This window comes from Armigeres subalbatus, chromosome 3 (genome assembly GCF_024139115.2).
Source record: "Armigeres subalbatus isolate Guangzhou_Male chromosome 3, GZ_Asu_2, whole genome shotgun sequence".
NCBI classification, from domain to species: Eukaryota; Metazoa; Arthropoda; class Insecta; order Diptera; family Culicidae; genus Armigeres; species Armigeres subalbatus.
In genome coordinates this window covers 224955052-224971650 of record NC_085141.1, presented here as the reverse complement: position 1 = coordinate 224971650, position 16599 = coordinate 224955052, and the positions used below count along the sequence as shown (strand labels likewise).

The following is a 16599-nucleotide window of genomic DNA, read 5'->3' as shown; positions in this document are numbered from 1 at the left end:
TTTAAAACATTACTCGTTTTACGGTTAAATCACCTGTTCGGCACCTGTTCTACTGCAACTAATAGATGAATGTTTGAGTTTTCTAAATGTCACTTCGATCTGTCAAAATGGTGCACGCCGGTGCCCATCGAAAATTCAAAAAAAAAAATTATTTTAGTATCCGAACAGTTTTCTGTGTAATTCAAACATTTCCCATAGAAATTTTAAATCCCACTAGAAATTCCAAACGTTTCCTTTTCCAAATTTCCTTGGAAATTCTAAAGAAATTTGCTAGTAGATTTAAAAAAATTGTTCAAAGTGCAAATTAAAAACTATTTCTCGTGTAGAATCGGAAAAAAAATCCTTAATGCATATTTTGGGAAAACACAAAAGTACACTCGGTTAATGGTAAAACCAGTTGGAAAACGGGGACATTGTTTTTGTTTATTGATTCTTCATTATTTGATGAGAAGGACAAAAAAAAGCTTAAAAACATTCAACGACTAAAAGAAGGCATATTTTATTTTTGATTGGACTTATTTCGTCAAATAAATTATTTTTATATTTTTGAAAATGATATTTGTTTGAAAAACAGTTCAATTAAACTTTACGATTAAAGTTATTTGCATTATTTCCTACATTATCCGTACAACGAAGAAAAATCCAATAGGTTCCACTCCTAGCAAAGGTACGCAGCGACGTCATTAAAACCAACCTATTTCACTAATTTTCACTGACTACACTTTTGGTGACACCACCAAACACTGATCATGAAAAAATATTTACTCAAAGATACGGCAACATTTTATTTGAATACTGTTCTGCGGGGTATACAATTCAGTTTTCCAAATAGACCAACATTTTTTTTTTCATTCACTCGAAATCCTTCGACAATTGGATTGGTTTTAACTGATCCAAGTCAGCTGTGTGGTCAATTAGTAATTCATGACTAACTCTGATCACCTTCCTGTGACACAGAAACATTCATAATCCGATCAGCTTAACTTTTACCTAACTATCATGAAGCTGATTGGGATTTATATAAAACGTATATCCATAGGAATTTTAAAATTAACTGTTTGTTTTTATTAGCGGCATTTCACTCTATTAGAGTGCATTCATGCCGTAAAATTAAGAACCTATTTCTATTTTGAAGAATACCTATTTTTAGAATGTCTCAAAGTTGGATCCCACCTAGAAACCTTTTTGAAATTAACTAAAATTCTTTTTGAAAAGACCACCAAAAGAGGATCCCTACAGCGCTTTAAGAAGGAAATAAAAATGGCTTAAGGACAAGCATCAAAGAATCCAAGACTAAATTCACTTGCACTCTTCAATATGTTCACTTTTTTGTCCAGTTTTGTGACTTTTGATGATGATGATGGTCCCGCCATATAGCCCTACAAGGGTTTAAACTAGACGAGTTATCTTTAAGATAATTAATTGATATGCATTTAATTGCACGGATTTCCAAAAAGAAAAACGATCCGATTTCTTATCACAGATATAAATTTAAATATTTTCCATCATTATACAGCAAATATAAATTTAAAAAAAACTGATCTTTCCAAAACCACAATCTTGCTAATATTAAAACAAAATTATCATTTCCCAATGAAAAATTCAAAACACTCACCTGTAAATGATCCAATAGCGCCTCTAATCCTCGATCGCTGATCGACGAGCATCGTAAACTAAGCGAATGTACGTGCTTTGATGCAAGCGGAAACGAATGCACAAGATCCAATGCGTCCTCATCCGTGGCTCCCATCAAACACACAGCGTGGAAACTGCGACGTATCAGCGAATTATACAGCTTCACACGATCTTGGTTGGACGTTTGACGCAGTTCGCGGCACAACAGAACCGGCACCAGGCCACTCCAGTAGCGCGGCGAACGGTACAGCATGTCGCGCCACTTCTGACAAACCTGAGCTAAGGTGCAACGTTCGAATGACGAGAAGTACAGGAAGAACCGATTCAGAAAACGCTCATCCTGCAGCAGCTGCTCAATCGTAACAATCTGCGGTGGCGGCGGTGCAGCTGCAATTAATTTACCACTATGCATGTTGGAAGCGTGGTGGTTCATGTTGACACCACCTCCAGCGTGATGCTGATGGTGATGCGCTATTTTACGGGTAGATTGGGGTGTGTTTGATTGCGATTTACTACTTGAAGAGCCCTTCCCACTGTTCGCAACACTGCTGGTGGAGCCACCGGATATTCGAGAGGGCTTCTCAGGAGCACCCCCGGCATTGACCGATTGTGCAGAATTGCTGTTGTTGCTACTGGACCCACCACAGAGCACGTTTGTGACGCGTTCCATCACGCTTGTCTTCTCTCCAGATTTACTGCTTCCGCTGCTATGGTGGTGCTTCGAGCGCAGGCCAAGGCCATTGATGCGCTTGGAAAGCTCGGCCGAGGCACGCTCAACCACTCCTTGAGCGGATATCGAGGACATTTTCAACATTCAGACCTGACCCGACACCAGCACGCACTACACTGTCTCTTCTCCAATGCAATCAGAACAAACACTTTCAGAAATTTCTTTCTATTATTTCAGAAGTTGAATAATAAGCACTAGAGTGCTTTTCGGATTCACTTGAAAAATAAACACACTTGAATCGATTTTCTCTTCCTTTCGTATACTGTATTATGCGAATTTTTCTTCCTCTTCGGTGCACGATTATGCTGCTGAGAACAAAAGAACTTATGCAATCATTTCCGCAAACTCCCAATTCTGGTTGGAATTCCACCACCCACTTTCGAAAGCTGTCGAATTTGCACCTTCTGCTGAACTTTCCCAGTTAAAAGGCCAAAACCATCGCTAGTAAACTTCGTAGAACTTTTTTTTTCCAAAGCACCACGTCTTCACTGGCTGGTAAATAAAACAATCACACTACAATGCACACGACGGGCTAAGGGCTAGTAAATGGATGGCTAATTTTCCGTACTATCTTTGTAAAAGAGCACGACCCGAGCTACAACCTAGCTCGGCTGCGAAAACCCCAATAACGAAGCACCGAACTTTCAGTTCGACCGGCCGACCGCAATCGACGAAGCCAAAAAGGTGAAAACACTCCGTTCTTCTGTCGCCAACCACCCACTCGCTTGGACTGTTTGGTCTCGTCTGTTTGAGTCGAGCCGTTTGTTGTTCTGCCGAGGCCGTAGAGGCTATCCTGCAAATGAAAAAAAGGAGAACAGAAGAAAAATCAGTTCCTTGCCCAACAAGAATCGTCGCATAAGAACAGCAAGCAGCAATTTTCCCCGCTGTATGGTGGAAAACGGGACATAGGAAGTAGGTAGGGGAGAATCGTACATAGTGAACTATTCACGATACGAGGATCCAAACGTGGAAAATAAGCAATTGATGATTCTGTTGATGTTATGACCTAAAAAGGTTATCATAGCCTTTTTCTAAATAAGTATTCATAAGTTCCAAAACATGTCCACACAATCAGTAGTTTTTCACAGAAGAAGAAAAATTTGTGCTAAGTATGCCACATTTGGAATTTTATTTTCAATTACTGACTTTGTAAAGTAAGATAAGTTTATTCTGAATTTTGTGGATTTCTTTTATATTTTGCCGGAATTCCCGTAAACCACACCTTACGGATTTAAGGCTGTCTAGTAAGACTATGCTCGAAAACGGAGCACGAAAAATATCAACTTATGTGCTCGTTTGATGGCGAATATCCTCCATCACTGAGTTGCGGCATGTTCAATACGGTTTTAGAGTAATTAGAACTGCTACACGTCAATTTGAGCGTTGCGTTGGGTGATTTGGTGTTAATTGGCGATTGGTGCGAATTAGCAGAACCCTTAATTATGTGGATTGTGGAATCATACTATTGATTTCCATCCAAAACATATTAATTAAAATCAAAATTCTTGAATCGAATCAATGGAGAAAGGTGGAGACAAATGGTTGCTTATTAAATTCTTTCGGATGCTGATATTTGAGCAGCATACGCCAGTTATTATGATTTTCCACAGAGTTTGTTTTGCATAGATTTGTTTACTGAAATTCATCTTTTACCCGTTTATACCGTTACAAATTTTATATTCAATTAAAAATAAACGTTACACTTTTCTATTAGAACTTTGAAAAATTGTATGAATAAACTATAGTCACGCATATCGACTTCATAAGGGACGAATAGTACAAATAGACATAAATCCTAAACTGATCCGTTCTGTAACATCCTCCTCTATAAACACCAATACCAGTAGCACATGACCGAGCTTCGACTGCAGACCGTCAGGCATCCATGAGAATCGATATTTTTGTTTTTTGATTTCAAACTCTAGAACGTTAGGCTGGGTTAGATAATATATTAATCTTACTTCATAAATATGTTGGCATTAGTATATCAAATTTCAATAAGAGGACTATAGCCTTTTCTATCTTTGAAAATTTATTCATTTTCTAGAAAAAAAATGAGGCGTTATTGATACAATTCTGAGGCCATCAAAATCGAATTGTAAGCATTAGGCCTCCGTTGATAACATACATACATAACACGTTTCACTAGCGTATAGCATCACAGATTGGAACTATTTATTTATTTATTTATTCAGCCGAAGACCGGAGTGACCTGTGCAGTACATAACAATCGTCTCCATTCAGCTCGATCCATGGCTGTAGTCGCCAGCCACGCAGTCTGCGGAGGGTCCGCATATCGTCTTCCACCTGATCGATCGATCCACCTTGCTCGCTGCGCACCTCGCCTTCTTGTGTCCGTCGGATCGTTGACGAGAACCATTTTCACCGAATTACTGTCTAACATCCTGGATACGTGCCCGGCCCACCGAAGTCGTCCATTTGTCGACGGTGTGTTTTCGATGGATGGTTCTCCCAACAGCTGTGGCAAGTCGTGGTTCATGCGCCCCCTACAGGTACCGTCTTCCACCCTGCCATAGATAGTACGCAACACTTTTCTTTCGAAAACTCCTAGTGAGCGTCTGTCCTCTATGAGCTTTCTCGTAGAGCTCGCTCTGAGCTCGTGTCCGTAGAGGACTATACCGATCCAATTGAGTCTAAGTATACGAATTCATCAACACCGATACAAACTCGTGGCGGGTGGCTTACATTATCCTCTCTTGAGCACCTTCCTATCATGCACTTTTTCTTCGACGTGTTGATTACTACTACGATCCACTTGGCGTCCCTTTGTAGACTTCCTCTGTATTGATGCTCGGCATAAAGTTTGGGAGAGCATATTGTACGCGGCGATAAGCAATGTGATTGCGCGGTAGCTGCTACAACCCAGCTTATCGTCACTTTTGTAGATGGGACACAAGACACCTTCTATTCACTCCTGCGGCAGAGCCTCATCCTCCCAAACCTTGGTAATTACGGCTTATTGGGCCTGCGCAAAGGGAGGGCCGTCGTGTTATGTTTTTAGGTCTGTTTAGTGTTGCACCCAGCACTAGGAATTGGGCTTGTGCGCTTTGAGCGGCACACGGTAGCTTTGGTGGAGTCTGCTTGCAAATACATGCAGCTTTTCATGGAAGTTTAACAGAGTCCACTATCAAACCCCATATCCCACAATTCGCAATGGCCCAGGGAAGGATCGTCAAACTTTTGACCATAGTCCTCGCTGCTCTGGAGAAGATTTTTACAGTTTTGTAAATCGCCGCAAACGGCAGCAAGGACTATGTCCAAGTCCTTGACGATCCCTCCCCAGGTCATCTGCGAGTTGTGGGGCTTGCCTAGGATGTGGTGGGGTTGGACAGTGGGCCCTGTTAAACCTCTATAAAAAGCTGCATGTATCCGCAAGTAGGCCCCACCAAAGCGCACAAGCCCAAGTCCTGGTGTTAGGTGGGACGCTAAACAGCCCTGACACGACGGCCCTCCGACGAGACAGGAGGTTTGCGCAGGCCCAATAAGCCGCCTGGAAAACCAATAATTACGAACAATATAAGAGATAATGCGACTCGATATAATCGGCAAAGACCTAGGCGACGAATACAGGATCACGATTGGAAGCTTGGAACATGGAATTGCAAGTCCCTAGGTTTCGCAGGTTGCGACAGGATGATCTACAATGAATTACATCCCCGCAACTTCGACGTCGTGGCGCTGCAGGAGATTTGCTGGACAGGACAGAAAGTGTGGAAAAGCGGGCATCGAGCGGCTACCTTCTACCAAAGCTGTGGCACCACCAACGAGCTGGGAACCGGCTTCATAGTGCTGGGTAAGATGCACCAACGCGTGATTGGGTGGCAGCCAATCAACGCAAGGATGTGCAAGCTGAGGATTAAAGGCCGTTTCTTCAACTATAGCATCATCAACGTGCACTGCCCACACGAAGGGAGACCCGACGACGAGAAAGAAGCGTTCTACGCACAGCTGGAGCAGACATACGATGGATGCCCACTGCGGGAAGTCAAAATCGTCATCGGTGACATGAACGCTCAGGTAGGAAGGGAGGAAATGTATAGACCGGTCATCGGACCGGATAGTCTGCACACCGTATCGAATGACAACGGCCAACGATGCATAAACTTCGCAGCCTCCCGCGGAATGGTAGTCCGAAGCACCTTCTTTCCCCGCAAAAATATCCACAAGGCCACATGGAGATCACCTAACCAAGAAACGGAAAACCAAATCGACCACGTTCTAATCGACGGTAAATTCTTCTCCGACATCACGAACGTCCGCACTTACCGCAGTGCGAATATTGAATCCGACCACTACCTCGTTGCCGTATGCCTGCGCTCAAAACTCTCGACGGTGTACAACACACGTCGAAGTCGGACGCCGCGGCTTAACATTGGGCGGCTACAAGACGCTAGACTAGCCCAAGAATACGCGCAGCAGCTGGAATATTCGCACTCCCAACGGAAGAGCAGCTAGGCGCAGCATCTCTTGAAGATGGCTGGAGAGATATTCGATCCGCCATTGGAAGCACCGCAACCGCTGCACTAGGCACGGTGGCTCCGGATCAGAGGAACGACTGGTATGACGGCGAATGTGAGCAGTTAGTTGAGGAGAAGAATGCAGCATGGGCGAGATTGCTGCAACACCGCACGAGGGCGAACGAGGCACGATATAAACAGGTGCGGAACAGACAAAACTCGATTTTCCGGAGGAAAAAGCGCCAGCAGGAAGATCGAGACCGTGAAGAGACGGAGCAACTGTACCGCGCTAATAACACACGAAAGTTCTATGAGAAGTTAAACCGTTCACGTAAGGGCCACGTGCCACAGCCTGATATGGCAAGGACATAAACGAGAACCTTCTTACGAACGAGCGTGAGGTCATCCAAAGGTGGCGGCAGCACTACGAAGAACACCTGAATGGCGATGTGGCAGACGAAGATGGTGGTATGGTGATGGACCTGGGAGAACCCGCGCAGGACATAATTTTACCGGCTCCGGATCTCCAGGAAATCCAGGAAGAGATTGGCCGGCTGAAGAACAACAAAGCCCCTGGGGTTGATCAACTACCAGGAGAGCTATTTAAACACGGTGGTGAGGCACTGGCTAGAGCGCTGCACTGGGTCATTACCAATATTTGGGAGGAGGAAGTTTTGCCGCAGGAGTGGATGGAAGGTGTCGTGTGTCCCATCTACAAAAAGGGTGATAAACTGGATTGTAGCAACTATCGCGCAATCACATTGCTGAACGCCGCCTACAAGGTACTCTCATAAATTTTATGCCGTCGACTAGCACCAACTGCAAGGGAGTTCGTGGGGCAGTACCAGGCGGGTTTTATGGGCGAACGCTCCACCACGGACCAGGTGTTCGCCATTCGTCAAGTACTACAGAAATGCGGCGAATACAACGTGCCCACACATCATCTATTCATCGACTTCAAAGCCGCATATGATACAATCGATCGGGACCAGCTATGGCAGCTAATGCACGAACACGGATTTCCGGATAAACTGACACGGTTGATCAAAGCGACGATGGACCGGGTGATGTGCGTATTTCGAGTTTCAGGGGCATTCTCGAGTCCCTTCGAAACCCGCAGAGGGTTACGGCAAGGTGATGGTCTTTCGTGTCTGCTATTCAACATCGCTTTGGAAGGGGTAATACGAAGAGCAGGGATTAACACGAGTGGTACAATTTTCAATAAGTCCGTCCTGCTATTTGGCTTCGCCGACGACATAGATATTATGGCACGTAACTTTGAGAAGATGGAGGAAGCCTACATCAGACTGAAGAGGGAAGCTAAGCGGATCGGACTAGTCATCAACACGTCGAAGACAAAGTACATGATAGGAAGAGGTTCAAGAGAAGACAATGTGAGCCACCCACCGCGAGTTTGCATCGGTGGTGTCGAAATCGAGGTGGTAGAAGAATTTGGGATTGCAATGGGATTGCAATTACTAATTTGCTAATATTTTTTTTCAAAAGTTATTAACAATTCGGATTTTTTGATTAACATTTAATGCTTTAAAAACCCTAGAGCTTTGTCGAACAAATCATTGTTCTAAATACAAAGTTTAAGATATGAGAGCGAAATTAAAGAAATGTCACGGAATGTCATTTGATGCCAATTCTCACGCCGCCAATATCAGATTTAAAGAAATTACCTATTAGAAAAAGTTATAGGGTCCTTTGAGTACTACATGTTTATATAAAAACCATAATTGTAAATAATGTGTGAAAAAAGTTATTAGCAAATTAGTCTCATGGCATCGAATTAACATTTCCCGTCACTTTCTGGGCAGTGAACAACATAATTTGTAATACCGCCATCAGGGGTAACAATGGGTCTGGGGGTGATTATGGGCCATCGCTCTCACCGGCCGCCTGGGGGTCGAATAGCAAAATTGTTCAAAAATGGTAATATTATCGATGTATAACATCAGTTGATAAAGATTTTTGATTCATTGTCCAGAGCTGCTTCTGGACTGCTGCTGAGCAGCCAACAACCTACTTAACGTTCTAACCGGGAAAAGGTCGAAAGACAAAAGGTCGAAAGGACAAAAGGAAGAAAGAAAAAAGGTCGAAGGGACAAATGGTGGAAAAGGACAAAAGGTCGAATGGACAAAACGTCGAACGGGACAAAAGGTCAAAAGTAATTAAAATATCGAAAAAAACACAAAAGGTCGAAGGGATAAATGGTCGAAAAGGACAAAAGATCGAAAGGGAGAAAATGTCGAAATAGATAAGAAACTGAAACGGAGAGTGTCAATCTCACACCCGAGTTGTCATACACAGTTGGCAAAAACTCTGTCATGTATTTTTATTATTTTTTAACAATTAAATAAACTTCATTCAGTGAGTACAACTAATAGATGGATGTTTATTTTTTTTAAATGTCACTTCGATCTGTCAAAAAGGCGCAAGCCGGAGCCGCACGAACGCGCGTACATTTAATACACCGGCGTGTATTACTAGAATCCATCTATTATTTGCCCTCATTGAATTAATTTTATTTAATTGTTAGAAAATAATAAAAATAAAATAGAAAATTTTTGCCAATTGTGTAGGAAAACTCTGTCTCGCACAATACAAGTTTTATTTATTTCCTAAAGCAACAATCTATTTAATCTCTAACTAGATATTCATAATATTTTTTCATAGTAATTACTAATTTGAAAATTGCTCATTCATCAGCTTTGATTGATGAGTTGAGTGTGTTATTTCTGCTTGAAGTTAAATGCATTTCACAAATTATTTTGGAATACACCCAGCTTGTTTTTTGATCAACCTTTTGTCCCTTTCAACGTTTTGTCTTTTGTATTTTCGACCTTTTGCCCTTTCGACCTTTTGTCATAGATTCGTTCCAACTTATCGATAAATTCCGTATGGCCACCGACTTACGCGGTCAATCCATGAGTCCACGGTCCTCAGTTGTAGATCCGGAACCGTTCCAGGACCCAGAACCTTTTGAAACGGTTATAAACAAACCGAAACTTCCCAAGTAACCATGGGGCTATATAGTAGAGTGGGGCATCAAGGCCATTTTTACAAATCAATGGTTTTTCGATACCATTCGGGGTTCCAATCAACTGGGCAAAATTTGAGCTTGATTGGTTGCTGCCTCACTTTCCGCATCGCGTTTAAAGTTTGTATGGAAATTAGTATGGGAAAACTTACATTTTTGCATTTTTACTTCTAGAGGTTTCAGTTCATCGTAAACCAAGTGGCACATTGTGTTAAAATATAACCCGAGAGATGCCGAAAAACTTTGTTGAAGAAGGTACGTTGTTAGTATGCCCTCAAAAAAAGTTATAACCCTTCGAAGATTGCTTGTTCAAACCATATGCAAAAAATCGATTATTCTGCCAACACTGCCGAACTACATGGACCAATAATTCAACTGAATGTTATTTCGAAATCATTCATCTTATATGGCTGGGATGCTAATTGGAGTTATTCTTAATCCTTTCTCAACGTTTAAATCGGGTTAAGAATGAAGAAGGGTTTTGCCCACAAATAACCATATATAGCCTGGTAGTGCTGGCAGAAACATTGATTTCTTCCATATGGTTCGAATAATTAATCTTCGAAGCGTAATAACATTTTTTGCAGACGTTCCAGCAACGTGCCTTCTTCAGCAAAGTGTTTCGGTATCTTTCAGACTTTACGCCAACGAAATAAGTTACGTGATTGACGATAAATTGAAGCCGCTAAGAACAAAAATGTAAAAATGTATAATTTCCCATATGAATTTCCATATAAATTTAAAACGCGATGCGGAAAGCGAGGACGCAATCAATTGAGCCCATATTTTGCACAGTTGATTGGGGTCCCAAAACGATTCAGAAAAACCTTGATCTCACTTGATTGGATGAAGTTTGCGTTCTTCCATACAACTGCGTTTATTTCAATCCCATTTACAACTTTGAATTTCCTATATGTTCTTTTTGACCATACTTTTTTATGATCATATGGTGGTTTGAAATCGGAACAATCATCCTGGGAGTATAGTCCTGAGGCCTGAAGAATTTACAAACTGGATCAGCCTTGGCAATATTGATATCGAAATTCTTTGATAAGTTTGGAATGTTGAGCCTTTTCCAGAATTGCCGTCCTGATGTCAAACAATTCCAAGGTTTCTTCTGAAAAAATGTGTTACCACTTCTCAGGCCTCTACTGGATTTAGAATTTTAATTAGAGTCCAAGAAATGCCAAACGCAATGAAATCAGATCTCTGTACAAAAACTAATTCGGAACTCATAAGAAGAAGCAAAATTATGTTTGAACTACAGTACCGATGAATGGTCAAAATCAGTATTATCCGAGGTATAATCTCACTTATTGTTGAGCCGGAACTGATTGAGGGGCGTGCCTTTGAGTGTTGGTATAAGCTATTTCTTGAAGGGTATAAATATCGGTACCTTAATCTAAAGAGGCCTTACATTAAGTTTGAGAAATATCTGAATAAAAAACGACTTCTTCATTTATTCTTAATAGAAATGGAGCAGAAAGACATGCACTAAACAAATGACACGGGTATACTTCAAAAGATCAATTAAATGGCAGTGGTTCATCCCGAACAAAAAAAAAGTCTGCTACTACAAAACTTTCGTTATGTTCCTCTGATTTTCTGAAATCAAAAAGTGTCACCGGACGAATAGTTTAAAAGCTCCCCATCCATGGGAAAACTGTAAAAACGTACGTAAACGTATTTATTCTGCTCAGCTCTTAACAGTCGAACAATAGTGCTGTCCAATGAGCAGCTCGAAGTAGCTCGAAGTTGTTTCCGTTCTGCTCGTTCTTTTCTGTTAACAAATTATCATGGACATTGGACAGCATTTATGTTGAAGAAAGAAGATTTTGTTTAGCAGATTCAATTGATGGCAAATTGTGTCGCATATCTCTCAACACCATAACAGAGGATATCCTACAAAAAATGCACATATGAATTGATGTGAAATGCTTTCCGTTTTCCTTTTACGAACAAAATATCACGAGTCAGTCCAAAAGCCGCTTGGTGTAGTTCGGCAGACCAATTGGTATTGATGAATATAGTGTTATAATCATTTGAAAAAGCTTAAAATTTGTACAAATTTGTACATTAGAAGGCTAATATTTCTTCTGCTAATTGTTGTAACACTGACTTACGCCAATTGATGTTATACAATCCACACGACCATAGAACGTTCATCCTGGCAAGTGACGTCCTACAAACACGTTTCTCCTCAGTAGCAACTCCTGCACGATGAATATGTTGACGTAGATGTGCTGATAGCAATAACCGAGCAGAAGGCAAAAGCAGCAGCAGCAGCAGAAGCAGTAGTAGTAGTACCGCGCGCGATCCTCCCGAGGAGAAAATCAATTTTCCACCTTCGTCCCGTCAACCCACTCAAATGCGCCGCCTACCTAACCTACCCATCTGTCTGTCATTTTACCGAACGAGCGCGCGCGACAAACTCGGACAAAACGAGTGCATTCAGCGTTCCATATGCTCACGGAAGCCGGAAAATTCGGAGCGCGAGTCGCAGCCACTAGCGATTCACCTGACCCGACGGACGGTGCTCTCTCTAGTGTGGACCGCGTTTTGTTTGTTAGTCAACGAGCACTCCCGCTAACCAGAAACCGCCACCGAAGACTGAACACACCGCCTCTTAGCTGTTGTGCATTTTGCTTACAAATATTTGAAAACAATTCAAAAATTTTATTTATACACACCACTTTTACCTACATCCACGTAATCGTACCTTACGAGCGTCAAATATGTCTCACGGAAGCGTGTTAGAAGGATGGAACATTCAAAAAGTCTGCATGTCGCGTTGGTAAGTTTGATAATATTTGCAATCGATGTTCATTTATTCCGTTTGTATACCTAGTAACAAAAAACCGAAAACTTTATTAAAGTGATAGGGAAACTGTCCCGATCTCCATCTCACTGAACATATATATTCACCTCATCGCGAAACAAAGAAATACAGCACGTTTATTTTTGTCAACATGCGTGCTCACTGCTCAAAAAATCACAAAAATAAGAAACAAATCAAATTGCTCTCTATTGCTTTGTTTTTGATGGAATGAATATCGGTACCATGAGATGAATTCTAGGAGCAGTTCCCCTATGTAATTAAAAAAATGAGTAGCTCTTAGCAGTACAAAGAAGGTAAAACTTAGCTTAGATTAGGACTTGCGATGTTGTGACTTCATCTCAAGCAATTTTAATTGTCAACCAAGTATGACCCTTGCTGACTAATATTTTCAAGGAGAAAATGTACGAATATCTCACTGTCCCTTTATATCTACATACTGAGGTCCAGTGTTGGGAAAACCTCAAAATCTCAAAACTCACGAACGATTCAAATCAAACGTGAGTTGAAACAAAAGATATTTTAGTTACTAGATAAAGATTGTCGCTGTCGTCGCTGTCCAGAACATCTTTTGCTGGCGAGGATAGGGGAGCTAAATGTCAAAGAAGGAAAATCCATACGATTTGACAGGTATGTACCACACATGTTTCGGACAGCAGAACAAAGGGAACCGAAGCGACAATCTTTATCTAGTAACTAAAATATCTTTTGTTGAAACGCACCCAACTCACCACCTAAAAAACCATGGCTGAGTTAAATCATCCATTTGAATCATCTTTTTAGAGCGAAATGATTTCTTGGGAAATGCGTGAAATGATCCGTTTTAGCATGAAAAACTCAGACGTGATGCATTATTTTAAAATTGCAAACGAGTTAGTTCGCGCGGGAGCGCTTAATGATTGAGTTTTATGAATGGTTTTACCAACACTGCAGTGAGGTCCCCGCAGCCCACCCGCGACATGTTGGTTGTCGGGGTGAGCAAAGTGTTCACTGCATCACAGGTGCCCTTACTGCACTCGTTGGTTTTGTTCAAGACGCCACCACCGCTGCAGTTTCGACATAATCTGTTGAGATTCTGTGTTCACCGCATTCCATATAACTTCCTCCCGGCACATCCTCTCGACGAGGTTGTCCGGGGTTGTATCCATACCGCTAACAAGTAGCATGGCATTGCGTTCTACCTCGAATCGCGAACATCACATGCTCTGCCGACTCTACCTCACCTACACATTCAGGACACTCCGCAGAGTCTGCGAAGCCAAACCTGTGTAGATTTTTTTTAAAGCGACCATGTTCAGACAACACCTATGTTAGGTGGAAGTTGACTTGACCATGTTTTCTATTGACCCAGTTGGACACATCCGGAATTAGTCTGTGGGTCCAACGACCTTTGACTGCGGTGTCCCATGCTCTTTGACATTTGAGCAGCGAGGCTGCTCTCTTAACACGTCGCACTTGCACCGAGTCCCTTTCGTTGGAGCACTCCACATCTTCCTCTAGGAGTATGTCAATCGGCATCATCCAAGCTATAACGCACACCGCCTCATATGGTATGGTGCGATATGCGCTCGCACATCAGCCGGTGTACTCTGATCAGTTTCTTTACATTGTACTCGGCCTTTAGTGCTACGGCCCATGCCGGTACGCCATAGAAAATGCTACGCCCGCTATCAACCTACGCACTTGACTATGCACCGCCGATCTGTTTCGTGATAAAGATTTTATCGCCAATGAAGCCCGCTGACATGCATAATTGACGTGGCTCGTAAAATTGAGCTTATCGTCGATGCTTAAGAGACCTCTCGGAGTTAACTGTGCAGGTCCCTACTCTTATCCTCGCTTGCTGCATCCCATGGCGGTTATGCACCACCACGACTTCCGGCTTGTGGTGTGCAAGGGACAACCACCTCGAGTTGAGCCATTCCTCCACTCTGCCAATCGCGTATGAAGCCTTCAGTATGACTTCGTCGAGAGTGTCTCCTGTTACCTCCAGCATTACGTCATCCGCGAAGCCTTCAATCTTCACACCGGCCGGGAGACTTAAGCGTAATACTCCATCGTACATAATATTCCACAGAACCGGTCCGAGGATCGATCCCTTTGGAACACCCGCAGACACTACGATCGACTTTTGACCAGCATCCGTGTCGTATATCAGCACCCTGTTCTGAAAATTACTTTTCAGTATCCTGCACAGGTAATCCGGAACTCTCAATCGGTGCAAGGAGTCAGCAATTGCTGCCCAGCTAGCATTGTTAAACGCGATTTTTACATCAAGTGTAATCAATGCGCAGTACCTAATACCTCTTCTATTTAAACCTCTTGCTACCTTGGCCGTATCCGTTACCGATCGAATTGCTTCGATGGTAGAACGGCCCTTACGGAAACCATACTGGTTGCTGGATAAGCCACCAGCACACTCTGTATAAGCCGACAATCTATTCAGGATGACCCTCTCTAGCAGCTTCCCAGCTGTGTCGAGTAGGCAAATTGGTCTGTATGCCGAAGGGTCCCCCGGCTGTTTGCCAGGCAATAGCACCAATTTCTGCCGTTTCCATCGATCTGGGAAGTTTCCTTCGTCCATGCATCTCTGGAGGCAGCTCCTGAACATATCTGGATCAGCAAGAATGGCGTGTTTAAGGGCCAGGTTTGGAATACCATCCGGGCCTGGCGCCTTATTGAGCTTAAGTTTTCTTGCGGCTACGATAAGCTCTTCGTTAGTCACTAGCGGTACCACGTCAACTGACTCGTACGGTGTAGCGGGCCAGTCCGATGGTTCATGTCTCGGAAACAATCCCTCTACTATTCCGGCTAACATCTCTGGGGATCTTTCAGGAGGTGTGCTGTTGGTCCTAGACATCACTATCCTGTATGCATCTCCCCATGGGGTGTCATTCGCCATCCTGCACAGCTGTTCAAAGCAGGCTCGCTTGCTACATTTAATCTCGTAGTTCAGAGCTCTGCTCGCTGTCTAGAATACCCCTCGTCTATCGACTCGCTCAGCGTCTGTTCTAGCACGTCGCAACCTTCTTTTAGCTCTAAGACAGGTTTTACGAAGATCTGCGATCGTGTTAGACCACCAGTACACTGGTTGTCGATTGTCCTCCTTGGCATCGCTATATCGCAGGCACGTGTTAGTACCTCTGTCAATTCGTTACCGCTCAGTCCTGTAGTCCGACTTTCCCAGCGCAGCACTTCCTCCAACAGTTCCTGATTAAACTATGAGGTGCGCCATCCGGGATCAGTTGCACCGCCTCTTCTTGTTGTGCTTTTCCGGGTATACTCGACCATAAAACGTACCTCCTGATGGTGGCTAGAAGTATGACCCTCGTGGACCATCCATCTTGGTTCTTCCGTCCATCCTGCGCTGCAGAAGGTGACGTCGATACATGAACCACCACTCGGTCTTCTAAACGTTGGCACTTGGCCTTCGTTCTGCAGGACTACATTCAATACCGCTAGTGACTCTAGCAGGATATAGCCTCCAGGATATAGCGTGCTAGGTAAACTCCGTTTACCTTTGCTATGACAAATCCCTCATCGTCTGGAGAAGATATTATCTTCTGGATGGGGTATCGCCCACAAGTCCAAATTCCCACCATACCGGACTTGTCCGCAATCCAACTGCCGTTTCCAGCAGGGATGCGGTATGGGTCGGACAGCAAGGCAACATCAGCTTTACACTCGATAACCGACTGTTGTAGCAGCAGTTGAGCCGCCTCGCAGTTGTTCAAGTTTAGCTGTGTCACTTGCATGTGTGGACCCTTCTAGAGGCCGGACAGGCCTGAGCACCGGTGAGAACCTGTTGTCTGCTCCCGGAAGACAGATCAGACATCTTGGTGCAGCCTGGCAGGTGCGAGCCTGGTGGTTTTCG

General features: G+C 43.2%; 1 protein-coding gene across 5 annotated transcripts in view; it reads right to left on the bottom strand.

Annotated features, from left to right (window-relative positions):
- The window catches only part of LOC134220378 (F-box/LRR-repeat protein 16), a 197534-nt gene that overhangs the window by 165155 nt on the left and 15780 nt on the right, over positions 1 to 16599 (bottom strand). The window contains exons 1-3 of one of the 5 annotated variants that reach the window (XM_062699426.1): positions 12013 to 12550; positions 2743 to 3158; positions 1616 to 2673 (exon numbers count right to left, since the gene is read on the bottom strand). In XM_062699426.1, coding sequence (XP_062555410.1) covers positions 1616 to 2449 — 834 coding nt within the window. In that variant the 5' untranslated portion in view covers positions 2450 to 2673; positions 2743 to 3158; positions 12013 to 12550. Of the gene's footprint in view, positions 1 to 1615; positions 3159 to 12012; positions 12551 to 16599 lie in introns of those variants that run through there. The other 4 variants (XM_062699427.1, XM_062699428.1, XM_062699429.1 and 1 more) reach the window with 4 other exon arrangements.